Source organism: Kryptolebias marmoratus, linkage group LG8, assembly GCF_001649575.2.
Source record: "Kryptolebias marmoratus isolate JLee-2015 linkage group LG8, ASM164957v2, whole genome shotgun sequence".
In the NCBI taxonomy this organism is placed as follows: domain Eukaryota; kingdom Metazoa; phylum Chordata; class Actinopteri; order Cyprinodontiformes; family Rivulidae; genus Kryptolebias; species Kryptolebias marmoratus.
Window position 1 is genome coordinate 15,705,543 of NC_051437.1, and position 24,964 is coordinate 15,730,506.

Genomic DNA, 24,964 nt, shown 5'->3' on the forward strand with positions numbered 1-24,964 from the left:
CCCGCCTCCCCCGGAACATGTTCGAAGTTCTCCCGGAGGTGGGAGTTAAAGCTCCGCCTAACAGGAGACTCTGCCAGACGTTCCCAACAGACCCTCACAATACGTTTGGGCCTGCCAGGTCTGACCGGCATCCTCCCCCACTAACGGAGCCAACTCACCACCAGGTAGTGGTCAGTTGACAGCTCCGCCCCTCTCTTCACCCGAGTGTCCAAAACATGCGGCCGCAGATCAGATGAAACGACAACAAAGTCGATCATTGAACTGCGACCAAGGGTGTCCTGGTGCCAAGAGCACATATGGACACCCTTATGTTTGAACATGGTGTTCGTTATGGACAATCCATGACGAGCACAGAAGTCCAACAACAGAACACCGTTCGGGTTCAGATCAGGGGGTCTTTGTCTTGGCATTTGTCTGGCTATTAAAAACTCAGTCTGCCGGTCCTGCTTGTAAGCAAAGCTCTTGTTGGCATGCTTACTTATTTGTGACAGGGGTTTAAAAAATTATTATAATTTTAATAAAAAGAGCTCAGTGAAAACATGGAAAGTTGGTTTGGTTAGTCGGTAGAGCTGTGAAAGCAGCATATGCCGATGATTCATGCTTTAGAATCATAAGCAAGTCCAATATTAACACCGTTTACATTTTTCTTTCAAAGAGGACTCATATTTGAGCAAAGCGGCATGTAAACACTTTAAGTGGGCTGATCTCAGTTGCTCTCCGAGGTCCTGTGAGTCACAGTGATCTGTAGTTACTGTAGTTTGGAAAGCGCATGTCCTTTTTCAGGGAAGTGACAGAATTGGCTAGGATGTCGGACGCTGTCAGTTTACAGCTACTATACAAATCTGTTGTGTGCAGATGTGATGTTCAAGCTTAATTTAAACATCAGAATTTAAGCTGCCAGCCAGGTAATTCATGTTTTGCAGTATGCATTAGTTTTTAGTGAAAAATGGCTCTAATGTATTGTTGTAAAAAACAAATCAAATTATAAGTTTTGATATGCTTCGTGCACACAGTTGTGACCTCGTCTTTCATTTATTATTGTTAAGTAGATTTAAAAAACAGACATTTTACATTTTTAAGTTCATACTCAGGATAAAAAAAGTTTGGGATGGAAAATCCTTAGGTCACTTTTTTTTTTTCCTTGAATGTCTTTGTTAGGGGTTACTTGAGGAAACAAATGGAAGTTAAGGTCATGTCTTCTGAAATGACTGAAAAGCAACTTTGTGTGGATAAGTGTTTGTGCACATTAACTTGATGGTGTTTAAATGACTGAGCCTCAGCTGTCTCAACAAGTTAAACAATCTTCACAAACACAGTAGACAGAAAGAGGTAAAGTGTGGGGAAGTCAAGAGAATGATAATTCTAGGTTAGAAAGTACCTCTGGGATATTTTTCCCGGAGAAGAATCAATTCAACTGTGTAAAAAAAAAAAAAAAAGAAAGAAAAAAAGAAGAACCAAAACAGAAAATAAAATAATAAAACTGTGATGTGTGGTATTCTCATAAAAACACAGCCAAACATGAGGAGTCAGTAATTTCAAATTGATAATGATTGAACTCCACAAACGTCACATAAAAAATGCCCCTTGGAGGCAAATGTTGGAAGCAAACCTCAGAAGAAAATAGCATTGACGGTGTGTGTGTGTGTGTGTGAGACAGGGGTTGGGGGGTACAGAAGGGCTCTTTTAGAGTTTCTTTAACTGAAATGACCACCTAAATGTTCTCCTATTTGACAATATTGTGCATTTTAGTGTTACAGTATGCAAAAGTTTACAAATGAAGTTTTACTGTGATCCTGACTTTAATCAAGCATTTTTTATTAACTTTTAGGTGCAACACAAAGTAGATGGACTTCCAGCAGTCAGCCCCACGGTAGTTTTTATTTTTTATTTATTTATGGTTTGTTGGATTAGCATTTGCTTTAGTAATTCTAAAAGTGAAGTTTATCGTAGCTCAGTTATTGTGGTTATTTTTTAATTAAATCACCCTGTCAAGTCAAATGATCTGAATCTAATCTGTTGTGAAGAAGCAATATTTCTGTTTTTCTTTTTTTTTTTTGCGGCCTTTCTATTCATTTCCATCTCTCACATGCACATCTGAAGACTCAAAAGACAGAGGATGCAGTCAGAATGTGTCCAGACATCTCAGATCGTCTGCGGCTTCTGGAGCAGGAGGTGTCCCGCTACAGAGAGGAGTCTCGGATGTCCCAGGCAGAGGTCGAGAGGCTAAATGGGGCCCTGAAAGATGCTGAAATAGACAAATCGTGCAAGGAAAGGAAAATCACCGATTTTGAGAGGTGAGGTTAAAAAAAAAAAGTCTGTGACATTTGTGTTTATTCTTAGCACACCATCTGGGTGTCCTCAGAAAGCCGTGTCCTTCCAAATGACCAGATTTTTGTCAGAACTCAGTTCATTACGAAGGGCTCTATTTATGAGGAAGTACACAATGAGATATAAACTGTCCAGGTTGTATACTCATACCACTTGAAATCACTTTTCCTTACTCATGCTTTTTTGCCTTTTGCAGTCATTTTCTAGAATATTTGGTGGACTTGTTTATGTACGTCATTTTAATCAATTAATTTTATGTCTTATTGTTTATTTTTGTGTCTGCAGACCTGGGTAAGTAGATATTTAGTGTGTCTGTTAACCATACCTTTATCATACTCTAAATGTTGTTAATATGCTTTGCTTGTGAAATTATGCAGTGTCTGTTGGCTTGGTTTGAACTCTAGTTAAATGTAAAGTTTGGAATATGAATTTTCATGATTTTCAGAAAGCTCAGGTTTGACTATCCCACTGGTATGATAAATGTACAACCCTTTTAAACCAAACAGTTCCAGGGTTCATTTCTGTGACACCAAAAGCCCAATCCAAGCCTTTATGTTGTCTCATTTATAACACTGTGAAGATATGACTTGTCTTTTTGTTGACTTTTGCAAAAATTCTTTACATTTCACTGCTATCAGCACTGCTGTCACGTGTGCTTTTTCCTCCTATTGCATCACATTTGTGTTTTTACCCTCATATCTGTGAACTCAAGCTATGGGATGTTTTGGCTATGGGATGTTTTGTTTCTGCCTTTACATTACTGTAAATGCATTCGGTGCATGTATGTGTGTGTGTGTCCGTGCGCATGTGTGTGTTTGAGTTTACCAGGCGGCAGACAGCCAGCGGCATGCCAGTGGGAGGTGGTGTATCCAGCCCAGACACTGGCTGTTTATACTACTCTGTTTATTACTGGCAGAGTGCTACTCAATTATCATTTGATTTATGAATTGGCATGGTGTGTATACATGTGTATGCTCCAAATGAGTGGTTGTTAAGTGCCAAAGCAAAGTTCTGTCTGTGCATAACCCTGTATATATGATTGATTCAGATGTGTTTGTGTGAGTACAAAAAAAAAAAGCTGAAAAGAAGAAAAAGAGGTACTGGGACTCTATGTAAACTTTAAATACTTTAGGTCATTTGTGTCTCTTTTTGCTACATATTAGCACATCCAGTTGTGTTATCACTAACTATGGTTGTGAACAATAAAGAGTCAATTTGAATGGGTTATGTGTTCTAGATCCAGCACAGTTTCCTGCCTCATTCATTATCCATTTTACAGACTCTGCCCTGGCACTGCAACCGTACGCTGACTCAAACTCTGTGCAAACTCAGACATTAGTTAAACTAAGAATACAGTAGCTAATGCTGGGATAGTCTGCACTTCCTTTTTTGTGTGTGCGCATTCATTATACCTGAGCCTGTGTGCACATATGTGGGCTGTTTTCATGCAGCTGTTGCAAGCGGCACATTTTAGTTTCTGTGCTTTTGCGAGCGGAGTCATCCAGGAGTGCTCGCGATAGTTGGAAGGATTTCTTTTCCCTTCAGCTCGTCCATCTTTTTGGGGCTGCTGTCTCATTAGTGTCAACCAGTTTCTGCTATCAACTCAACCCTTCCCCTCTGCGCAGCACACACAGGTCAGAGGTCACAAGCAAGCCAGCCACAGGTTATCAAAGAAGGATCCACTGTTTTCATACGCTTCGGCTTCACACATATATAAAATATTTTGTCAGTTACATTAACCAGATCTAGTACATTTTATGATTAGATAGCATTAACTGTAAATAAAATAATTTTTGCAGAAGTAGCTGTGCACATGTGTTAAGTGACAGCATGTGGATGGAGTATGTGGGTAAGTGTGTGTGTGTGTGTCAGAGCATGCGATATGCAGCGTGTCTGAGCAGAGAATAAATGCCTTTTTAATCAGAGTGTTTCTGTTGGAGCTCACTCAGCTGACCTATTAGCCGCTATTTGAATTGAGGGAGAGTGAAACAGATGAGCAAAGAGACACTTTCTCATCCAGTTGGCAACGTAGCAAAGATGAATGCAGTGAGCAGGTCATTGTAATAAATACAGTCCTGCCGAAAGAAAACTCTGTCAGTGCTCAAATATCCCAGTGACTGAGTGCTTGTTTAGATGTAATTGACTTAATTAGAAAAGAAATGAAGATATTTTCCCAGGTAATATATGATGAATTCACTGAACTGAAGGATTTTAGATGTTAATTTAACTTTAACACTAACAATATGTGAAGATATCCTGTTGGAGCTTTTGAAGTTTCAAAAGTTGAGAAACAAAGTGACAAAAGTTGTGCCAACAGGAAATGGTAACCCATGATGGCTATAGTCTTGTTTCTTCATTCCTTTCCTTTCAAGGCACATATATTATTAACTAACAGGATTGTTTTTCCATAGTCTTCTTTTTAGCATTTTTACAGTTTCATGCTTATGAAGTTCAGTCCCCATGATGAGGTGAAGTGGCTAAACTTTGACAAATAAATTAGAGTTTCAGTCTCACACTACCACAGCTACCCATGAGGTAAAGTCTCTGGGCTCCAGGAAAAGGGAGCTGCATGAGTGTGAATATATTTTGTACAGTGTAAATGTATGTGTGTGTGCCTCCGTTAAGACTTAGGGCTGTATTTGTTGGAAATGGTCTTGGAAAGGATCACTTAGTAGGAAGGAATGAATGGTTGGTGGCTTTCAAATACAAATGATTTTCATACACATAAACACACACATAAAACGTTTGGCTTTCTTCCTGTAATCATAGTCAAACACAAGCTACACTCTTGCCTGACTGAATACCAATGGCCTGAAGTGTTTTTTTTTTTTTAATATTCTTACATGAAGATGTTTGTAAACAACATTTTTGTTGCAGGTGTTCAAGAAAATGAAAAGGGCAATTTTAATAATTACACTGACCTCTAAACTTCCTGTTTAATTGCAGAAATATAAACAAGTGTCACAAGCAACTGAAAGGATATTTAACACAAATTAAAAGTACATAGAAACGACTCAAAATACAAAAAAAACTATCACATTTAAACACTGAGAGTCCTTCTGTTTCATTTTAACATGAAGACAAAATATTATGGTGAAAATTGCTATTTGCTTTTCAAGAAGACCCTTTTCACATGACACATTCGTAGCCCTTCTTTCCCATCATCTTCCTTTCCTCTTCTATTCTTCCTCTTCTTGCACTTCAGAGAAAATGTGTTTACATCTATCTCAGATCTTATCTGCCTGTTTTTTTTAATATACTCCTGAACCTTTTGTTGTAATAACCGCCCAGATGTGTGACTGTGTGCTTGAAATCAGTAGATTAAGTTCCACTCTGCTGAAAATGAAAAAAAGAGACAGAATTATACAGGAGGATACCAATCTGGATTATTTTTTAAAGGTTATTGCTCCTTTTAAACTTTATTTACCACAAAAATATATGCTTCTGGGATTAAGATGCTTCTTAACATTCACAGCTTCCCATGTTCAGATTTCATGAAGTCCCAAATGTGACCACAGCTTTTACCTCTGAAGCTGTACAGTGACTCTGTGTCTTGCACACCAGTCGATGAGAACAGATTGAAGGTGTCATATTGAATAACAATTTTATATGCAAAGCACATTTGAAACAATGAAACTTTAATCAAAATTTGACTCAAAAAAGGTTAAACAAACCAAAACAGACCAACATCTGTGAACACTGAAGGATTCAGGATTTAGAAAAATTAAATGGTAATGAGAAGAAGTGGGTCACTTCTAAATTGTTTACACACTGCAGGCTTGGTGTCACTAAGTCTAAATTTGTGGCTCACATGACAGCTTATGGCTAAATGAACATGGATCCAATTCACACAAGTCCTAAAATAATCAGGAAACAATATTTTTGTATGCAAGATCAGCAGTATGGAACCATTATGGCATGACCTGACACCTCAGGTTTGCTAGCTTTGGTAGCCTTTTTTGAAAGCACACACTACCATTTCACAAAAGACAATTTGAGTTGAAATAGTAGGGGAAGCCCAGGTGTGTTTATGAAGGCTGCATTCCATTCTGCTCATTTGCATTTTATTAGAATGACCAGCTTGCACGGCAGCAGAAATGGAATGCAGTTCTCGTTAATACACTTGTGCTTTCTCAACTCTTTCAAATCAAAATCTATCTGAATAAAAGTAGGCTTGTGTGCAACATTTCAAAGAGGGGCATTCACTTGTTTCAGATATTTCTTTTTCTGAGGTTATATATTTCCCTAGATACACAACCTTTTTTCTTCTTCTATTGCAGAGCCACATACTAATCATACTGGGTCAAAATGACTCATTTTTTAAAAAATTAGAAATGGTTGCAATATGTAAGTTGTGGAGTGCTGACTAAAAAGACAATGTTTCAGGTATATTTTGGGGGTTTTGTGGTAAATGTAGCTTTCTTGATGTCTTTTTTTCCCATTAGTTAGGCTCTCAAAAACAAACTAGTGATGATCAGTGATCCATAGATTTAAAATCAGACTTAAAATCTTTTTAATTAATCTCATAACTAAAAGCACTCGGTGACCGCAAACCTCCACCAGGGCTACAGCATGATTAAAAAATGGTGCGATCCGATTCATAATCTGGATCACCATCAACATTTATTGCATTGTTTTTTGCAACGACCTCAAAGTTTCCTGAAAATTTCATCCAATCTTACTAACAGACAAATAAACAAACAGACGCTACTGAAAACATAAACTCCTTCGCGGAGGTAACATATTGAGCACTACTAGACATAGAATTGGGGTTGAATTATTAACAATATTTCTCTTTAAAGATAAACAACTGCCTTTCATACAAGCTGCAACTGACGAAGAGACAACTTAGGAAAAAACAAAGTCTGTTACAGATCATTAATTATTTTTATTTTTCTACAATAATGTGAGTGCTAAGTGAAGTCACAAGTAAAGAATAGAGAGGAAAGAAAATATCAAAGTAACTATGGAAAAAATAAATCAGTCTACTGAGAAATGAAAAACTACTCTCCTTTAGCAGCAAGAAGTAAGGCTAAGCTGCTTATGTTAGAATGTGGAACTTCAAAGTGCTCCACGTGGAAAAACGTAAAGGGAAACATGAAAAATTACGTATTAACCTCAATTTAGGGAACTGGCTGCAGGTTACTGTTTTGCTCCCACTTTGTCTTATTCCAAAGAGGCACTGCAGTAGGACAGGATTTCCTCAGAAGAATTTAGTTCAGTAATCAAAAAAAAAAAAAAAAAAAAATCACAGTTTCCCCTCATACTTTCTTCTTACACCCAGCCCAGTCAGTCTGCATTGCTTTCACACTCTAAGTGCCCCCATTTGCCTTCAAATCGGGCAAAACACTTAAAATCATTTTGTACTTATGGTTTTATGAGGGTGTATCAGCTATCAAACGGGACCAGCGGGCCTGTTGGTTTTTACACCTGTGCCAGTAGAAGCAGTGTTTGTGATAGCTGATATGCCCTCATGTCAAGTTTCTTCTCCACGGACATGCCTCTGAGCCTAAGGAAACACATACAGAGGCATCAAAGATCAGAGGCGAAACAGTTTTATGCCCTTGATGTGCATGCATTCACATGAGCACACAGTACGGCGGAGTATTAGAATCACTTTGTAACAGGAGGACAGTTCTTGTTTGTGCAGCACTTTCCAATCCGACTCATGCAAGTGATAAAAGCTCATAAAATCTACATCAGAGTTATTAAAAAAGCAATAAAGATACAAAGCAGTGACATTTAATTGGCTGACTAGTAGGTTTTATGTGTGGTTTGGTGAAGTGGGCTTTAAATATTGTCAGAAACGTAAACTACTGTCTTCTCTTATAACACAAATTTCCTTGAATGTTTTGAAAGGCACTGGTGTGTGTGTGGTAAGGTGAGAGCATTAAATAAATGTATCATTGTGTTTGATATATTTCACTTAACTGCAGACCAACATCAGTCATAAAAGCTGACACACACACACACACACACAGGTCTGTGACAGCAAATATTTGCCCACATGTGGGGGCAGCTTGTAGGTTTTGCCCAGAGTAAACACACCAGTGTGGATGTGGAATAATATTGTGGCGCATTTTAACAGCTGCTTGGTCACAGCTTGTTTACAGTGTTTAAGGGGTTCTCTTAAGCGCTAATTTGTCTCTGTCGGCTTTCTCGCACTCATACGAGGAAATTTCTGCTCAATAATCAGCGCCTCAGCGACACACAAGGCTGCTTTTTTTATCAGTTTGTTTGCGTGTCTGTACGCCTCCTTGTATCTCAACTGGGGTTTACGGCATTAATTTGTCTTTCAAAAACACTTGCCGTTGTTTGCGCATTTGCTGGCGACCTGCACACTCGAACCTGTTTGTGTGCGAGTACATGTGTTTGGGTGCATGCACAAGCTTGCGTCTCTGTCTCCTTATATTTGTGTTATTTTGTTGTTGAAAGATTTACACAGCGGTGTCTCACCTCTATTAGTCAAGTCTTGTCTTGTCTCAGTCTGCCACGTTACTATGACTCGACATAACCTCAGCCTTTGTCCTCACCTGATTTACCGTCTGCTCTGCAGCTCCACTGTGTTCTTATTTAGTGAAAAAGGAGCAAACGTCACTATAAAACATAAACACATTTATTTTAAATAGATGCATTTGACACATTGTACCACTTCTTGTAGGTAAATAACAATACAATAATAAGACAATCAAAGTTTTCTTATATGTACTCCCCGTTTTAAACAATAGTGCAACATTTCATTTGGATTTACATGTTTTCACAAATTATTGTTTGTTAACCAAACTTTTTCACTGTTATTGTTCTATTTCTGATTCAACGGAACCTTTTTGATATATGATCTCATGTTTTCTTCATCTACTGTTAAAAAGGAGAGCACATTTCTTTGGTCCAACCAGTAACTTCAAGTTGCCCAGTTTTAGAGGCATTAAATCAACCACAAACTAGTTTTTCAGAAACCTTCTTGAGGGGGGACAGCAGCTGAACACCAACACCAAATTCTGATAAATATTTGATATTTTTCTAAATTACTCTTTCATTTATGTGTCGTCACACTTTGATGGAAGATGCATGTTTGCTGTCACATGAAAAAGGTGTGAAGAAAGTCAACATGTTCTCGCTTTTTCACGTGACTTAACAGCATTATCATATTGGGTGAAACACAAACTGAGTTTTGGAGATTTCACAAAAGAAAAATTGGGTTAGGATTTTTTATTCATCTTTTATTTACCTGTTATCATTTATTTTATCTGTTTGAAGGCAAATCAAATCTCCAAACATCCAGAAGCAGATTATGCCAAGTGAGATGAGGAAAGATGCTTTGACAGATGGACATCCATACTCTTTGCCACAGGTTTGAATACCCATGTGTGTTTATCTACATGTGTACACATCTTTACATTATATTGAGCTTTCCATCTCATTTTCAACCCATTGAGTTTAAACTGACCTATACTTGTATCGCCTGCTGGTTTTTCTTTTTTACATCTCACCTCATTAGCAAGCCGTTCCTTAGAAACATTTTTTTCCCAATCAGCTCCATTCAAGAAAAACTCAGATGGGAGCAGTGTAGAACTGGGTGCAGTTAGGCATCTTGATGTACCATTTCTGACTTAGTTTGAGCATGCATACTTTCATTTTCACTTGTTTAATTCTTTCTGCTTGCACACCTTCATGCATGCTTTTAATCTAATTTGCAAAGCTGTGCTGTGAGGTTAGCATACAGAGTGCAGTCATGCCTAGTCATTCTCTCAGGACCAATAAAGTAGACCTTTATGTACCTCCTTATTAAACGGAGAAAGACAAATTTTGCTTTCGATTTTTTTTCTGTGTTTGCTATTTGGCAGCATCTAAGACTCTGTTTCTGCACCACAACAGTGTCAGAGATGTCAAGTGACAATTGCAGAAAAAAGTGAAAACTATTTCTTTCTGTAAAAGTCAACGAAGAAGATAATTTTTTGCAAACAAAGCAATGTGCAAAAGTTTGCCTATATCCAAACCAATTTTTATTAGTTACGAATACTTCATGTTATAAAACATTGACCAAAAGAAATACTGGTGTTGGAGCAGATACAAGCTCATATTCCAGTTTATTGTTATTAATCTGTCATAGCCCACCCTCCTGGATTTCTTGGCTGCTGTGTTTTATGTCTGTACTCTGTCAATTCTCTAAACTATAGGTAGTCCACACCAAATCATAACTCACAATTTATCCCCTAAAATACCTCAGTTTATTAAGTTTATTTATGCCATTGAAAGCAGTATTTAGAATAAAATTTACTGTTTTTTTTTCTTTTCTTTTTGCTGATCTGTATTCAGCAGTTGAAAACAACATTGTTCAGTTGTCTGAGCTGCTATCTTCATCTGAGAAGTGCGGCTAACTAAAGGATACAAAAATACCAACTGTTGCTTGGCAATATTGATTTTATGGTCTCCGCTTGCTTGCAGTTTTTCTTTCTAAGTATTTCTGAGTGAGCTACCTCAGTACCATTTATTGTCTGGTACATGAGTCAGTCATCACCTTGCCTTTTGTGTATCTGTAAAGTCCAGGTGCAGCTGTTTTTTTTAATATACTGCAACTCCATTGTCTTAGTTTGTTCATAGATTCTGATACGTGAATGCTTTTTCTTCCTCCTACACATAAGATTAATGTTAACATGAATATCCACAGTATCTGAGCCTCATAAGAAACTTCTGTTTATGCTTGTTTTTCAGTTATTTAACTGTGCTGCATAGTAAGTTGTAACTCTTTGTTGTTTATATCTGCATTGCCAAAAACAAACAAACAAACAACAACATGTCAGAGTTAAGATATATTCTACACTTCTATCAACGAGACCTGCCAACAATCATTTCCACTGTGACCTGGAACTACCAACAGTTTCTAGACTGAGCCCTTTTTTCTGACTGCTACTTTCTTTAAGAAATGGTTACAATGTACAAACTTAATACAAAATAAAAATAATAATAATAATTGTTATAATTAGCGTCCCTTAAATAACTGCACAGAGTGCTTAGGTAACAGCTATTCTTCAAGTAAATAATAGCAAAGCTGGATTTTAATTACATTAAATATATTCAACCCCTTAAAGTATTTTTTGTTGTTGGTTATTTACAATCAGTCGCACAGTAACAGTGTGTTTGATTGATTGGGCCACCTTATCTGTTGCAGACCACATTAAAGAATCAAATCACTCCGATTATTTCCCTTTGTTTTTATTTGTTGGCTTTGTTTTAGTATCCAAGAAACCAATCCACATCAGAGCAAAGAGTTAGCCCACCCAAAAAAATCCTAACATTCCTGTTATCCACCATTCTCTTGCACAAAATTGCAACGGGGAGAAGGCTATTATTAGTAAGAATTTTTCTTTCAGATCTGTCATCAGTTCACAGTAATCCTATTTCAGGCTGTTAGACACCAGCATATCCAGCACAAGGCTGTATGAAAGGAGGCCAAAATCTGTGAAAGTTATCAGGAATAAAAGAACAGCAATTCTTCACTTTCAAATATACTTCAGTGCACACAAAGAAATACAGTGTTAGACAAGTTAATTCTACTGTCATCAGCCAAGTTTTAAGAAAAAACAAGAACATTAATAATTTGTCAGTCAAACAGAACAAAGTTGTGATCAATAGCTTGTGAATTTATTACAATTAAGAGAAAACTATGGCACTTTCACTGTTTTTTTTTTATTTATTTTTTGGGGGGGGAGTACCCAATATTTATTATCACTTCTTTGAGTGGTAAAAGTTTGAAAGCCTCTAGGATAAGCAGCCATGCAGAATCAGGTGTTTTCAATTGATGGGATAACTGTTAGACACAAGTATGCACTCCATAAAAAGATGGATCTGTTCTGCTTAAAAGTGTATAATGAACCGCGTGACAGGAGGAATAACCGAAACTTTTGAGGATATCAGAAAAAAAGTGTTTCTAATCTCAGTCTTAATGGACAAAGTTATAAAACTTATCTGTCTTTAAACTCCACTAATCCACACCCAGACATACCATAGCTGTACAGAGAAAGTTCAAGTTCATTTTTACCTTTACCATCAGTCATCAACAAACAAAAACACACAGATACAAAGGTCTTTATTGTTTATGACATTACAAGATATTCTGACTATCATTTAGGCAACTAAAAGCACCTAACATTTTGGCAAATGCTGATGGTAATGAATCCTAAACAACTATCTGCAAATAGAATGACTCATCTTTTCAAAAAGCCAAAGTAAGGGCTAATAATGAGACTACTAAATGTGGTTTCAGCCAATTTTGCTGCTTATGGCACAGGATTATGGCTACTGATTGTAGAAAACCTGAGAGAGCTTACAAACTTTCAAGTTCCTGACATACCAAATATTAGCAACCAATGATTTCAAATGGGGACATCCCACTATTTATGCAGAAATTATAAATACAATCTGGACTTTGAATGTTGTTTTTGTTCCAGAATAAAGCTGTGTTATGTCCTCTTCCTCTGTTTATTTCCCATGATCTCTTTTTTCCCTGCTTTTATCTCTGAGTCCATCAGGAACACAGCACGCTCCAAGGGTAAACACAACAAACTCTCCCCATCATTCCAGAACAGTTTACGTGGGCCAGAGCGATAGCATCTCTTCGCTCCATTGTCTTCATCGCACCATGCTGCACTTCACAAACACAGAAAAAATACAAGCATGCATCGGAAGTATTAATTTCAAATCTTCACACAGACTTCTCATTTTTATCTCGTATCTGTTACAAAGACGCTTAAACAACCCTCTGTAATCCTTTCTGTCAAGAGATCAGGGATTATGGATGCTCCTAAAAAAGAAACTTAAATAACATGGACCTATTGCAGGATTTTCCATAACTGAATTATTCACAAAATGTATCTGATTTGACAGTTTTACCCACAGACACTGATGCTGCACACCAATTTTGTGTTCTTTCTGTGAATTTGATGGAAAAGTTTGTAGCGGCTGGAGATTTGTGTTCTGTAACTCTTCCTGGGTTTTTATGAATGATTATATTTTGGATATCGAGCCAGAAAGTCCGTGTGATAATAACTTTTCCCAAAGGCATTAGGTGATGATTGCTGCTGCAGAAGCAACTATTTTGTTTCTTTCCGTTTCCTGTGTCCGTACTTCTCCTGTCCCCATCTTTGTATCCTGAAAAGCCAGAAATATTCTCTTGCTTCTAATAAAATTCAGGTTTTGAATGCATCAACACACATATGCAGGCACATACGCTGCATACATAATCCCAAGCGTGCACACACACACACACACAGCCAGACACTACTTTCGAGTTGAACTCAGGGGTCCAACAGTAGCAGCCCCCATCTCAGTGTGGTATGTGTGCATGAGTGTGTGCCTGCTTCTTCGTGTTGTGTGGGGTCAGACCAGCACTTGTTGATTCTGGTGCATCGAATTACCGCCCGTCTGTCACATCCAATCACAGTTTGGGACTGATGACATGCACAGCACGCTCCTGTGGGTGTGTGCGGCTGTTTGTCGCTTACCTCCAGCTGTGTTGTGCTGACATGACAAGCCACAAGTATTCACTTGTAATTCAGCTGGCCTTGAGATATTTTTATCTTGCTCAGAAGACTTTTTTTTTTTCAGTAATCTTGCCGTCCGTAATAATGAGCTGATAGTGGTGCCACACTAATTCAAAAGTTTTTGTTCTTTCTGGCATTTGTTAGGAGTAAGTGAAAAGCGATTTATAGTCGTCTTGTGTGTTTTTGGCGCTGTCTCGTGAAATGACTTGAACAACATCTGGGGAATCCATCACAATTGAATCCTCATGTTTGACCTATGGTACTGTTTGGAGTAGGGCTCTGCTTTCTGCAACACAAAAAACTGGGTCTGTTCAAAGGACTGCTGGATGTATTTTTGGACTCTCCAGGTTGTGTAAAAAAACCTGCTTTCACAAACATTAAGCAAGTGTTTTGTCGATAAAATGTCTGTTTAAGGAAACAAAGTGTCCTGTTCTGTATTCCTGTTTTGCAGTTTTGCTTTGACAGTCTTTTGCACACCTTTTATATTTCCTTGGCCACGTGACTTAAAGCCTTTTGCGCTGCTGCAACAAGTGTGAATGTGTGAACTTGAAAGCAAGTCAACACTTTTAGAATCAAAGAAAAAATCAGAAACAGGAGAAAATCAGGAGGTTTATTATTTCGGTTCAGTGTTTTTCTTCACAGTTCCATCAACCAGTGTGAAGACGGATCATTTTCTCCCTCTCACCGTAGGTGTCAGGGAGGCCACACACAAACTCTGCATGTGAACGCACTTAGTTAACTCCGTATACTCACACCCACAAATCCGAGCATTCTCTTGAATGTCAGCGAGGAGTTCACATCTCTTACAGACTCTCACCTTGATGTATCGCTCCCATTGTGTCTCAGTTTCTTCTTCGAAAAATCTTGACTTCTCTCACCATAGCTTCTAATTTCCGCTGATTCAGTACTGAAGCAATTCAGAATGATTCGCAATAAATTGTTAGAGCAAACTAAACCAAAGAAGAATCACCTGTCTTCTTGGCTTTTTGCTGCTTTTCCCCCCAAAAAATCTTTTTCTTCTTTTGAACTCTTCTTCTCTTCCGTCTAGCTTCCTCTTTCCGCTTCCCAGGATTCCATGCGAGAGACGGCGGAGCGGATTATGGAGCTGGAGAAGGCGCTGAGAGAGAGCATGAACACCTCAGCACATAGGGAGGCTCTGTGGGCCCAGGAGGAGGCCGCCCGTGTTCAGGCCCAGAGACAGGTTCACCTGACCTTGCACACATTTACGGAGGACCCCAAACCAACAGATTCAAACACCCACTCGTACACGCAGAAGGCCTCATGCAGCTCCACACAGGCCACTGGGTCTTACTTTTAAACTGATCAGTTTATCCAAGACCAATAAATCAATAAATATGAGAAAAAAGCGATTAACTGAACGGCACCCCCATGTGGTTAAAGGAGTATCTGCAGACATACTTGATTTCTAACTACCAAAGGTGCATGTTGCTCATTATTAGACAATGAAGTCCTTGCTACACCTTGGTTTAAGTTTTTACTCTCTGAAGCTGATCTCAAGCTTTTTCTCCCTGTTGTCTAAATTGTAAAAGCAAGCAGTCCAATTCCAGTGAACTGCTTTCATTCGTTAAGTTTGCAAGCCTGTAAATGTAAGCATATGTTTGAAATGTTGTGCATTCATGTGCATATAATTAAAAATCTTAAAACAAAGCAGTAGAATGCAGGCTTGCAGACGTGACTGAGTGCAGCCTGCCCTTTCACAGTGCATGTTCTGTGATCTATCTATCCATCTTTCTTACTGCCAGCTGGTCAGTCCACATCTTAATGTGGATCCAAAAAAAAAAAAAAAAAAGAAAAATGAATGTGTGTGCTTTTGTATGTGAGCGTAGGTGTGCCTGCGGTGGGAAAGAGAAACAGGGTAAGGGAGCATGTTTCCTCCCGGTGTGAGTGTGCATTTGAATGAGAATGACCTTGCATTACTTATGAGTGCCACAAGTAATATGAGAGTCTATCGGTGGTTAAAACTAGAACTAACATTTTGAGGCAGAAATATGGACGTATTGCTTTAAACACACTCTCTAGCAGAGCTTAAAAGATGAAAGGAGGGGACTGGTAGACGGAGGGGCCAAGCAGAAGAGGGTCAAACTCAGTTTAGAAAATTTTATGAGAGCCAACACTAACTGCGGCTTGTTTTTTCCTCCTTTGCGTATTTTCACGCTCAACTTACATTCAGCATGGATACTGTGTTTATCAAACAATATCCTGACCCACCGAGAAGTCAGAAAGAAGAAGAAGATTTATGTCTGTGGGATGTTTTTTGTGCATGTGTAGCAGTGGATGATTCAGCTTTGACCCGAGTTAACTCATGTGTAGATGAATCAGAGAGATCTTAACATAACTTGTGACACATTAACTCCCAGTGACCCCAAAAGCCATAATCAACTTGCTTTTATTTTAAGTTAAGTCAAAGGCCCTACATATTGAGAATGCGAGGAGCCAGCATGTAGTCATAATGACTGCTGAACTTGACATAAACTGAACAGAGAAAAACTTATACTGCTGACACAAGAAGATGTCCACATCTTGCCAAGTGCTCGAGCTGCTCAGCCTCTGATGCTTGCTGCCAACACACTGACCTTTGTAAATCAACATGAAGTTACTAAACAAGAAGGAAGCAAACCCAGGCAGCTGTCAATCAACTCATATTACTGCCTTAAAAACAAGAGAGGTATGTAAGAGGGGAGCAGAGAAGGGGACGGGTCCAGCTAAAAGATCACCTGACCCTGGCACAGTTTCAGAGTTCCCTGCCAAACCCTTTCTCACACACCCTCCTTCTTTGCTTGATTTTCTTTCTTCTTCTTCCCTCCGTCCCAGAGTAATCAGTCTCATGACGGGCTGAAAGTCTCCCATCAGCCTGACCCTGCTGAAATGGAGCATGGGTAATGCCCTGGGTCACTTCTCTTCACACCCCTATTCTCTAAGTCTCTCACTCTGGCTCTGGTTCACTCTGGCTCTGTCTTTCTCGTAAAATAACTTTAAAAAAACCTCTGCTGTCCATCCTCGTTCTTTCCCATCTGCCTTCTTAACTCGTCTCATGCAATTATCTCCACGCTCCTTTTTTATCCACTCCTGCCTCAGTCCCTCTGCAACGTTTGAACTAGGCCTTTGAACCAGGAGCCCGACACAAATGGACAAGAGGGCTTTGAGCCCTCAATCAGCTTATCAACCAAAGGGGCTTTGGGCTGGCCTTAGCAAGCCTTAGCAAGCCTTAGCGCGGCTGCAGCGCTTTCCCTTGAAGTTGAGCTAAATTAGCACGCACAGGCTCACCGCTAAGCTGATTAAACTCCCTAATTTCACTAAAATTCATTGTATTCCTTATTAATGATGTGATTGTGAAGTGAGGTCTACTCTGGGTGGTGCACTAATGAGGAACTAGCTGGAGTTTGATTGACATGTAGTGGGTGTAGAATGGAGTTGTGTGTGTGACTCTTGACTTTTAAGAATAAAAGTATGGCGTTTTCTTCATTGAAACCTGGGGCAAGACATCAAACGTGATTTTAACCACCTCTTTGTTTCATCATTTAGGTTAGTTGCTTTTGCAAAAAAAAACAAAAAACAAAACAAAACAAAAAAAAAACTATTTGCTGCAATATTAGGATAAAAGTCACCACCACCCAATTTGCTTTACTGTTTCTTTTTTTTATGTCGTTCCATATGTGCTATTCATGAGCAGTCAGCGAGCACATTATTGGACATCTGTGGAACACACCTAGAAGGCTGGAGGACATGCACAGTGTCCTGAAAATGTGTGAATGATTTGGCCCTTTCATAAAAGAGGCCCATTCCTTTTTTTATTTCCAACTCCATATAGTGGTTTTCCCAAACCTTTTTTTTGGGGGGGGTATTTTTGTTTGTTTCTCTATCATGATAAATTTCACTAGTCACAGTTTGAAAATATACATTTTCCCATTAAAAGAACTAAACAAAATAACAATATCATAGTCCTGCTCATTACATTATCTGAACATCTCATCTAACACTGGTTGCTACTGTGAAGAGCTTGTTGTTCGGGACTTAGTCGCTTCCTGTTGTGAAATGAAGATGCCCTGAGGTCCCATCTTGTCTATCAAACACTTTGGACAGGCCACCCTGCATGGCTGGGGGCGTTTGTGTGCAGAGAAAAGAGATGTACTTGAGAGCTTAAGCATCATCTACACCAGCTCTGAAGTACAACCACACTCAAGATGAAATAAGTGGTGAAAGGTGGGAGAGTAAAGGGGAAACTTGTTTCCAGCACAAGGGTCAGTGGATGTGCCATTCAACTAACTTATGAGCCCCAGTCATTTTGCCTCCTTTAACATGTCAACTGCCCATTGATTTTCATGTTTAGGCTGTCATTTCAACTCATCTTTAAGCATTCCAACACCCACTGCCTTTAAAAATGCACAGCCCACACACAAGCATGCAGTCAAAGTGCATTGTATTCGTTTTCATCAAGGACAGAGCAGTTCCTACTGAATTTAACAATAAAATGAAAGATTTATTGAAAACTGCCTTAAGCACTGAGCGGAATAGTTTTCATTGTAGGTTTTAACCATGTTTTAACGTTTTCTCTCCTTAAAATAGTTGGAAGACCTGATGGGGGCTTTGGAAAAGACACGGCAGGAGCTGGATGCCACTAAGGTGCGCCTCTCCTCAACTCAGAAGTGCCTGCATGAAAGGGATGGACACCTCAACCAGCTGCAGCAGGAAAGACGCAAACAGCTGGAGGAGATTCTGGAGATGAAGTTAGTGCCACACTATCAGTTTGCATTCACACACTAAGATTCGGTGGTGCCTTTATGAGAAACGCCTGCACAGTTTGATTTCGATCAGTACAGATATTTTTTTGCCTTAGGGGGTTCAGACTTTTTTATTTTAGTGACAAGCTTCTTATTTAGGTCAACTTTAAAGTTGCAGATTACAGCCAACTGAAGATCTCCTGCTTTAAACTTTCCTGCACAGCAGTTAGAGAAGCTGCAGTCAATTTAATAACTTAAACAACCAAATCAATTCAAGGTCTCTTAATCTGATCTGTCTGTAAATACCAAAGCCTCACTGTAAGTTAATACTTGTAGTAGTCACGAGTGCTTTTTGCCTTTTTGACAAGATCCATCAAAATATTACAGTCCTATATTGAATTACTATAAAATGATTAGTGTGTCTATTTTTTCCCACTCATTTAGATGCATTAAACTGTGCACAGTATCAGTTTGGTAAAAAATAATATTTACAATATTAATGCTATTTTCATCTACCCTGATTTGCTCTACGCACCTCCTTTAGTTCACAAATGTTGCAGTCATGTGCTGCATATATTTCACGGTATTTATTTAATTCCACGATTATTAAAAAAATATCTACTTTTATATCACAACAGTAAAAAGTGTGATGTACTGCAAAAGTTGTTTCTTACCACATAAAGCTTTACACAGCATTTGCAGTAGTAACAGAAAGCCTATAAACATTTTCACTGATGCACAAAAAAGTCAGTTACGCAGCATTAGGCCCCTTTATTCTTTCACCTCCGCACATGTGCAGCACTATATAGACATCAGCACTGACCTATACTCTGAAGCGAGATCGGCTTTAGCTACCTCGCTTCGTGAAAAGTTAGATTTATTGGCAACAGGCGGATGGCCTTCGACCAAAGGTTACAAAAATGTGTGTCTAGCTTTTTTTTTATTGTCTCTGTTTGACTAAGAAGGAGGCAAAGAAAAGTTGTGCAGCACAGCCTACAGTTCCATATGTGATTGTGTGTCAGCAGCTATGTGTTGGCTACACTAGTGTGTTCTAAGTTCTCTGACCAAAAAAAACAAAACAAAACAAAAAACTATACAGTATCTGCTTGTCATGTGCTTTATAGAGATTAGAAATGTTTTTAATGTCAGCCACACTAAAACGAAGATTGGCACATGTGCCTTGAAAAGACAACCTTTAAAGTCCATTATGCCCCTCTAATCATGAATGTGTTTACACTTACTACATGTATCTGTCAGTTGTGCGTGCATGTGTATAGTCTGAAAGGGAATGTGGACATAAACAGCAACAAAGTGTATAGGAATTTTTGCCTTTGTGTTCAAGCTTTTGCCTAGTCTATGCTGGCAGGAACAAATGAATGGGGGGCACAGAGGGCATGAGTGTGTGTGGTCTTTTATGCATTGTATTCTGTGTGTATGAAGAGGTTGGAAGCTGGGGTTTGGGGTCACTGATGATGAGGATTAAAGGACTGTTGAATTGCAAGGGGGGGGGGCAAAGCTTCGTGAGACTGAACAAGCCACAAAGATACGCAGAATGCACGCAAGGGCATGGAGGAACTCTCATATAATCAGTCACGTCTGCAGACATATGCACATACTTACACAAACTGTGGCTTTTCTGCTTTTAAAGGGGGCTGTATTCCCACAGACAAGCTCTGCTCCAAGTTAAAACAGAGAAAACTAAACAGGAAAGATATACAGTAGGCAGAGAAAAAGAGGTAACAAGAGGAAGAGGGTAGACGTCGGAATAAATGCTTGAAAAAAGCAAAGCAAGGAGGGAGGGGATAGAGTGGATGGAATAGAGGAGCTACACACACTGAAGAATTTCAAATCTTAGAAATCATGAGAGAAGTTTGATTGCATGCCAAATTTCTCCGCTCTGCTCTGTAATGTGGCATTTGTCTGGAAGGTCAGCTGAAACAGTGAACCGGGAACATTTCTGTGTGTGTTTTAAATGTGTGTGCATGTGCATAAAAGTTAGACGGACAGAAACTCATGGCTTTTCAACACTACTAATGAATGAAAGAGACTAAAAGGGGGAGGAAAAAATACATTTTTAATATCTTCTTATTCCAAGCTGCTTTTTTTCAGCTCCTAATGTTTGTGTGTGTGAATATTAGGGAGGGTGCATTTTCTTTACAGTCCTTTTCAGATATGGAGCTGAAAGCTTGATGAATAAGGAGCAGAACGGGTCTCCTCTATCACCCCACACCAGATTGAGTTTCCATCATTCTGTACAGTGTTCACACACACAGATACAGATGGTCTCCAGAGGAGCTACTCATTAAATGAGCCGAGGGTCACAGGGTGTCGGTGCGCAATAGAGAAATTATGTGTTTGGACATTCTGAACAGTCAGTCATTGAGATGTTTCCATACTTTGAAAGGGATAACACAACATGCCACGACACTGCAGTTCCTGAACATGATCCTGCTGTAGACTCTGAGAATGTGGGTGATGTTATCTCTGTTTACATTTTGCTGATGGACAACGATGAAAAAGAAAGAAAACACGAAAAAAAAAAGGTTGTCACCTTTGAGGCCGGCACATGAGTTGATATAAAGTTTTTCTTTTTTTTCCCGGAAACAGAGGGGTTGAGCTGAACATTTTGAAATTTTGGTATGGAGATCTTGCAAGTTTAAAACAAAAACTACAAAATACCCAAACTAGTCAAAGAGAAGTTGTGGCAAAAAGTAGCAAAGCAAGTTATGAATGATGGAACAAAAAGAATGATGAAGTGAAGAGGTAATGGATGGGGAGGAGGGAGGAGGATGATGATGGAGAGAGTGGAGGCTGAGAAGGCAGGGAGAAGATCGAGTGGAGCTGTGAAGTGTGGGGTTGGCATAAAATGACAAGAGGAAGGGGAAAAAAAACATTGTGAAGAATGAGTTAACACAGTACAGCACATCAGCAAACACTCACACTTCAGGAAAAGGAATATTCTCACCCCCTTCTTAAAAGCATTATTTTATTTTTTGTATAAAAATGCAAAAAGTGCAATTTGGTCAAAAAGTATAGCTTATATTATGTGTGTTTTTTAAATTAAAAAGTCAAGTGCTGTCAATAGTTAGCTCTGAAAATGCAGAATTTAGACACAAGATGTTATTTTAGCTGTTTATCAAAAGTATATATATGAGAGTAACAGATCTAGACTGTAAATTAGTGTAATGATGGTCATACTTTTTGAAGTGGTTTTCTGTGGAGTGGTTACGTGGTGTCAGGCTCTTATGTGCAGCAGACAACAGCATGCATGATCTCACTTTAGAGAATCAGGAAGAAATTATCATCAAAGACTCACAGAAAACCACTTCCTAATAAATTATACTTTTAAGTGTGGATTCTCAGGTTTGAGCATTTTCATTTTCTGTTGGGAAGAAATGTCAATATTTTTTTTTTTATTTTTAGGTAGAGGTACATGATGAATAAGAATGTTATTTTCTAAGCTACCTGTACTTTTGCAAAGTAGTTTGTACGATAGGTATATTTATTTCTTGTTTGTTAGTGTAAAACAGGAAAATGTAGCTGTTTTGCTGTGAAACTGGGAATGGGGGCTCCACAGTTTAACTTACAGACAATATTTTTTGCAACACTCTTGGTACAGATTGCTTAGAATGGTTGCTAAATGGTCATTCTAAATAAGCAAAGGAGAGCAAAATGTCAACTAAAACCAACATTCATTTTTGTCCTGTTATTCACCAAAAATATCACCCCCGCCATAACCAATTCCCAAAATTCAACACAGTGGAAATATCATACGTCTTAAAGCATAACCCCAAATTAAGTTTTATCCATTATGTGTTCATGTAATGTTCAGTAATTCACAGCATAATGAAGCTTAGAGCAGCGCTGATATTATGACTTTCAAATCCTCCGTGTAGACATCCTGTCTGCATAGCCCTATCACCATGGTTACACGGACTAAACACAGAGAGACCAGCTATACTGGCAAGGTCACATCCCCCGCTTACTGATCTTTCTCAGGGGGTTCGACACACACACATACATACACACATGGACTAACAAAGTCAGGAACTCTTACAAAGAATTGCACAGATAGATACAGCATGTGCACACACTCCCCGAAGGACATTTGCATTAAAAAGGTTATTTCATATATGCACTTTACTAAAATTAGGTAATTACGTGTTCTCTTTGCAGATGTTTAAATTGACAAACTCTTGATATTGCTTCCACTCTAACTAAATCTGTGACGTTGCGTGATTTTTGCATGCAAAGTTTGATCAAATATTCACACGTGCGTTTTTGTCCACACAGCTATATACAGACAAGTCCTAGTATTATAGTGGAATTGTTGTGATATGTATGAGACGTGTAAGGGTCAGTCCAGCGTGTGAATGGGATTCTCTGTGTTGAAGTGATGAGGAGGGGCTGACCACACATCACCTTCCTCTCACTCCGAGCAGGTTTGTGTGTGTGTGTCGCCTCGTGGGAACTTTGGGTCATTCATCATGTCTGTCGGGGCTCTCCTGGCCTATGACATGCGTGTTTACCTTCGACGTGTGTGTCAGCTGTCGAGCCTTTTTGTGTGTTATTTTGACAGCGCCAAAGCAGGCTTTTGAGCTTCTGTCAATAGAGGACTTGATCACATGGAAGTCCCTGCTTCCATGCGCTTGTTCAGTGCAGTGAAATAAAGAGATTTTTATCTGGGGTTATGCACAATAGCTGGCAAAGAAAGGAGCAACAGTTCAGACATACAGATATGAAGTTAAATTAGTGCTTTCAGTCTGTGAATTGTGCTGCAGAGATAATGCAGCTGAAGCTTACTGTCAGTACGAAATTCAAATTAAGACTTTTAAGTTTTTTTTTTTCTTTTGGCCCGTCTTGAACGCTCTCTCTTAGTGATCGAATATTCTACAATTTCTTTTGGTCTTAATACCCATTTAACTTGTTATTTTATTCAGATATGTTTGGCAGACATTGTCCAATCCAATAAATATAAAGTAGAAATCCTGCTCAGTACGTAAGCCCTAACTTTGGGTTTGTCATACTCCCACACAGATGTTCTACTTTGGCCACATTTTCACATCTGTAGGGTTGGGTTACTGTTGTAGTACAGTGGATTTGTGGTTCAAATAAAAGTAGTGCAATGGCATTGTTTTTTATTGTAATTATCTGAGTTAGTGGAGAGCTGGAGCAGTTTTATGCAGCTGAAACTGAACTGTAGTGTCTATATTTATGTACAACCAAATGTGAATAATAGCACTGGTGAAAGTGCTCAAATGAGTGTCTGACATCTTAGCAACAACTACACACTTTTGAGAGTGAATAGTTGCAAAATGCAAAGAGGATTCAAAAAGAATAAAAAGCTGAGTATTTCAATTTAGGACTGTGAACATAGTTCCAAATTTGTGTGCCAAATATAAAAGTAGTTTGATTTATTCTGTGTAAACTTTACTTTGAACTAATTCTTAGAATTAGTAACTTTTTTGCAGTTTTAATTTTATTTATTTTTATTTTTACAAAACATTTAAAAATATTTTACAATAACAAGAAAAATCACTCAGATATTGACAGGTTGGTTAGAAGATAGCGAGGTCATGTAAAGACGCAATGAGAAGACGCTGCATGTGGAAACTACTTTCAACTTTGTGCCTAAATTTTACTCAAGTTAAATCCTTCTTTCAGTGTCTCTTCTGACTTTGACCTCATTACTCCTCTGACACCAACCTCTGTTAACTTCCTCTGGGTATTAAATGCTCTCCCACCTCCTTTTTTGTCTGTTTTTCTTTTGTTTTATCTTTGGATAAGTGGAAGAAGGCCTGGAATTTATCACACATACCTAATAATTACTATCACAGGAAACGGGGCTGAGGAAGTAGGAACCCTAGCCTTGCTAATTAGTGTCAGTCGTAAACACACACACACACACACACACACACACACACACACACCCTCGTACACAAACACACACAAAGCATATTAGCATCATTTGGCCATTCTAAATGTAGAACTCCCGAGAAAAAGCCCACTCTGATTGGCCTGAAGGCGACAACCCCCAAATCCATCTGGTTGTATATATCTCAAGACTAGCTGATTTTATGTGTGTGTGGAGAGGTAGGGAATTGATTAGGCAGGCAGCGCAGCCATAAAAAGGGATGCAGCATCCAGAGGTAACTAGTGTCGGCCTCCTAAACGACAATTCTGCCCTCGGGGTCATCAGAGGAATGAAGAGAAGGAAGGGTGGTAAGGAAAGGAAGTGCTATTTGTAGAAGAGATGGGGTCATAAAGTAAAACTGATTGTGTAACTAGATAAATATACAAATATCCTGATGTTGTAAGGAGCTTAGTGAAAGTGTGAAGACAGAGTGCAGGGAGTGA

At 38.8% G+C, this 24,964-nt stretch overlaps 1 protein-coding gene across 2 annotated transcripts in view; it reads left to right on the top strand.

Annotated features, from left to right (window-relative positions):
• Positions 1 to 24,964, top strand: part of LOC108235277 (ERC protein 2) — a 141,053-nt gene that overhangs the window by 57,840 nt on the left and 58,249 nt on the right. For both annotated transcript variants that reach the window (XM_037977067.1, XM_037977068.1), the window contains 6 exons: positions 1,829 to 1,870; positions 2,101 to 2,294; positions 2,614 to 2,619; positions 9,586 to 9,679; positions 14,917 to 15,069; positions 18,453 to 18,613. In XM_037977067.1, the coding sequence (XP_037832995.1) occupies positions 1,829 to 1,870; positions 2,101 to 2,294; positions 2,614 to 2,619; positions 9,586 to 9,679; positions 14,917 to 15,069; positions 18,453 to 18,613 (650 nt within the window). The remainder of the gene's footprint in view (positions 1 to 1,828; positions 1,871 to 2,100; positions 2,295 to 2,613; positions 2,620 to 9,585; positions 9,680 to 14,916; positions 15,070 to 18,452; positions 18,614 to 24,964) is intronic.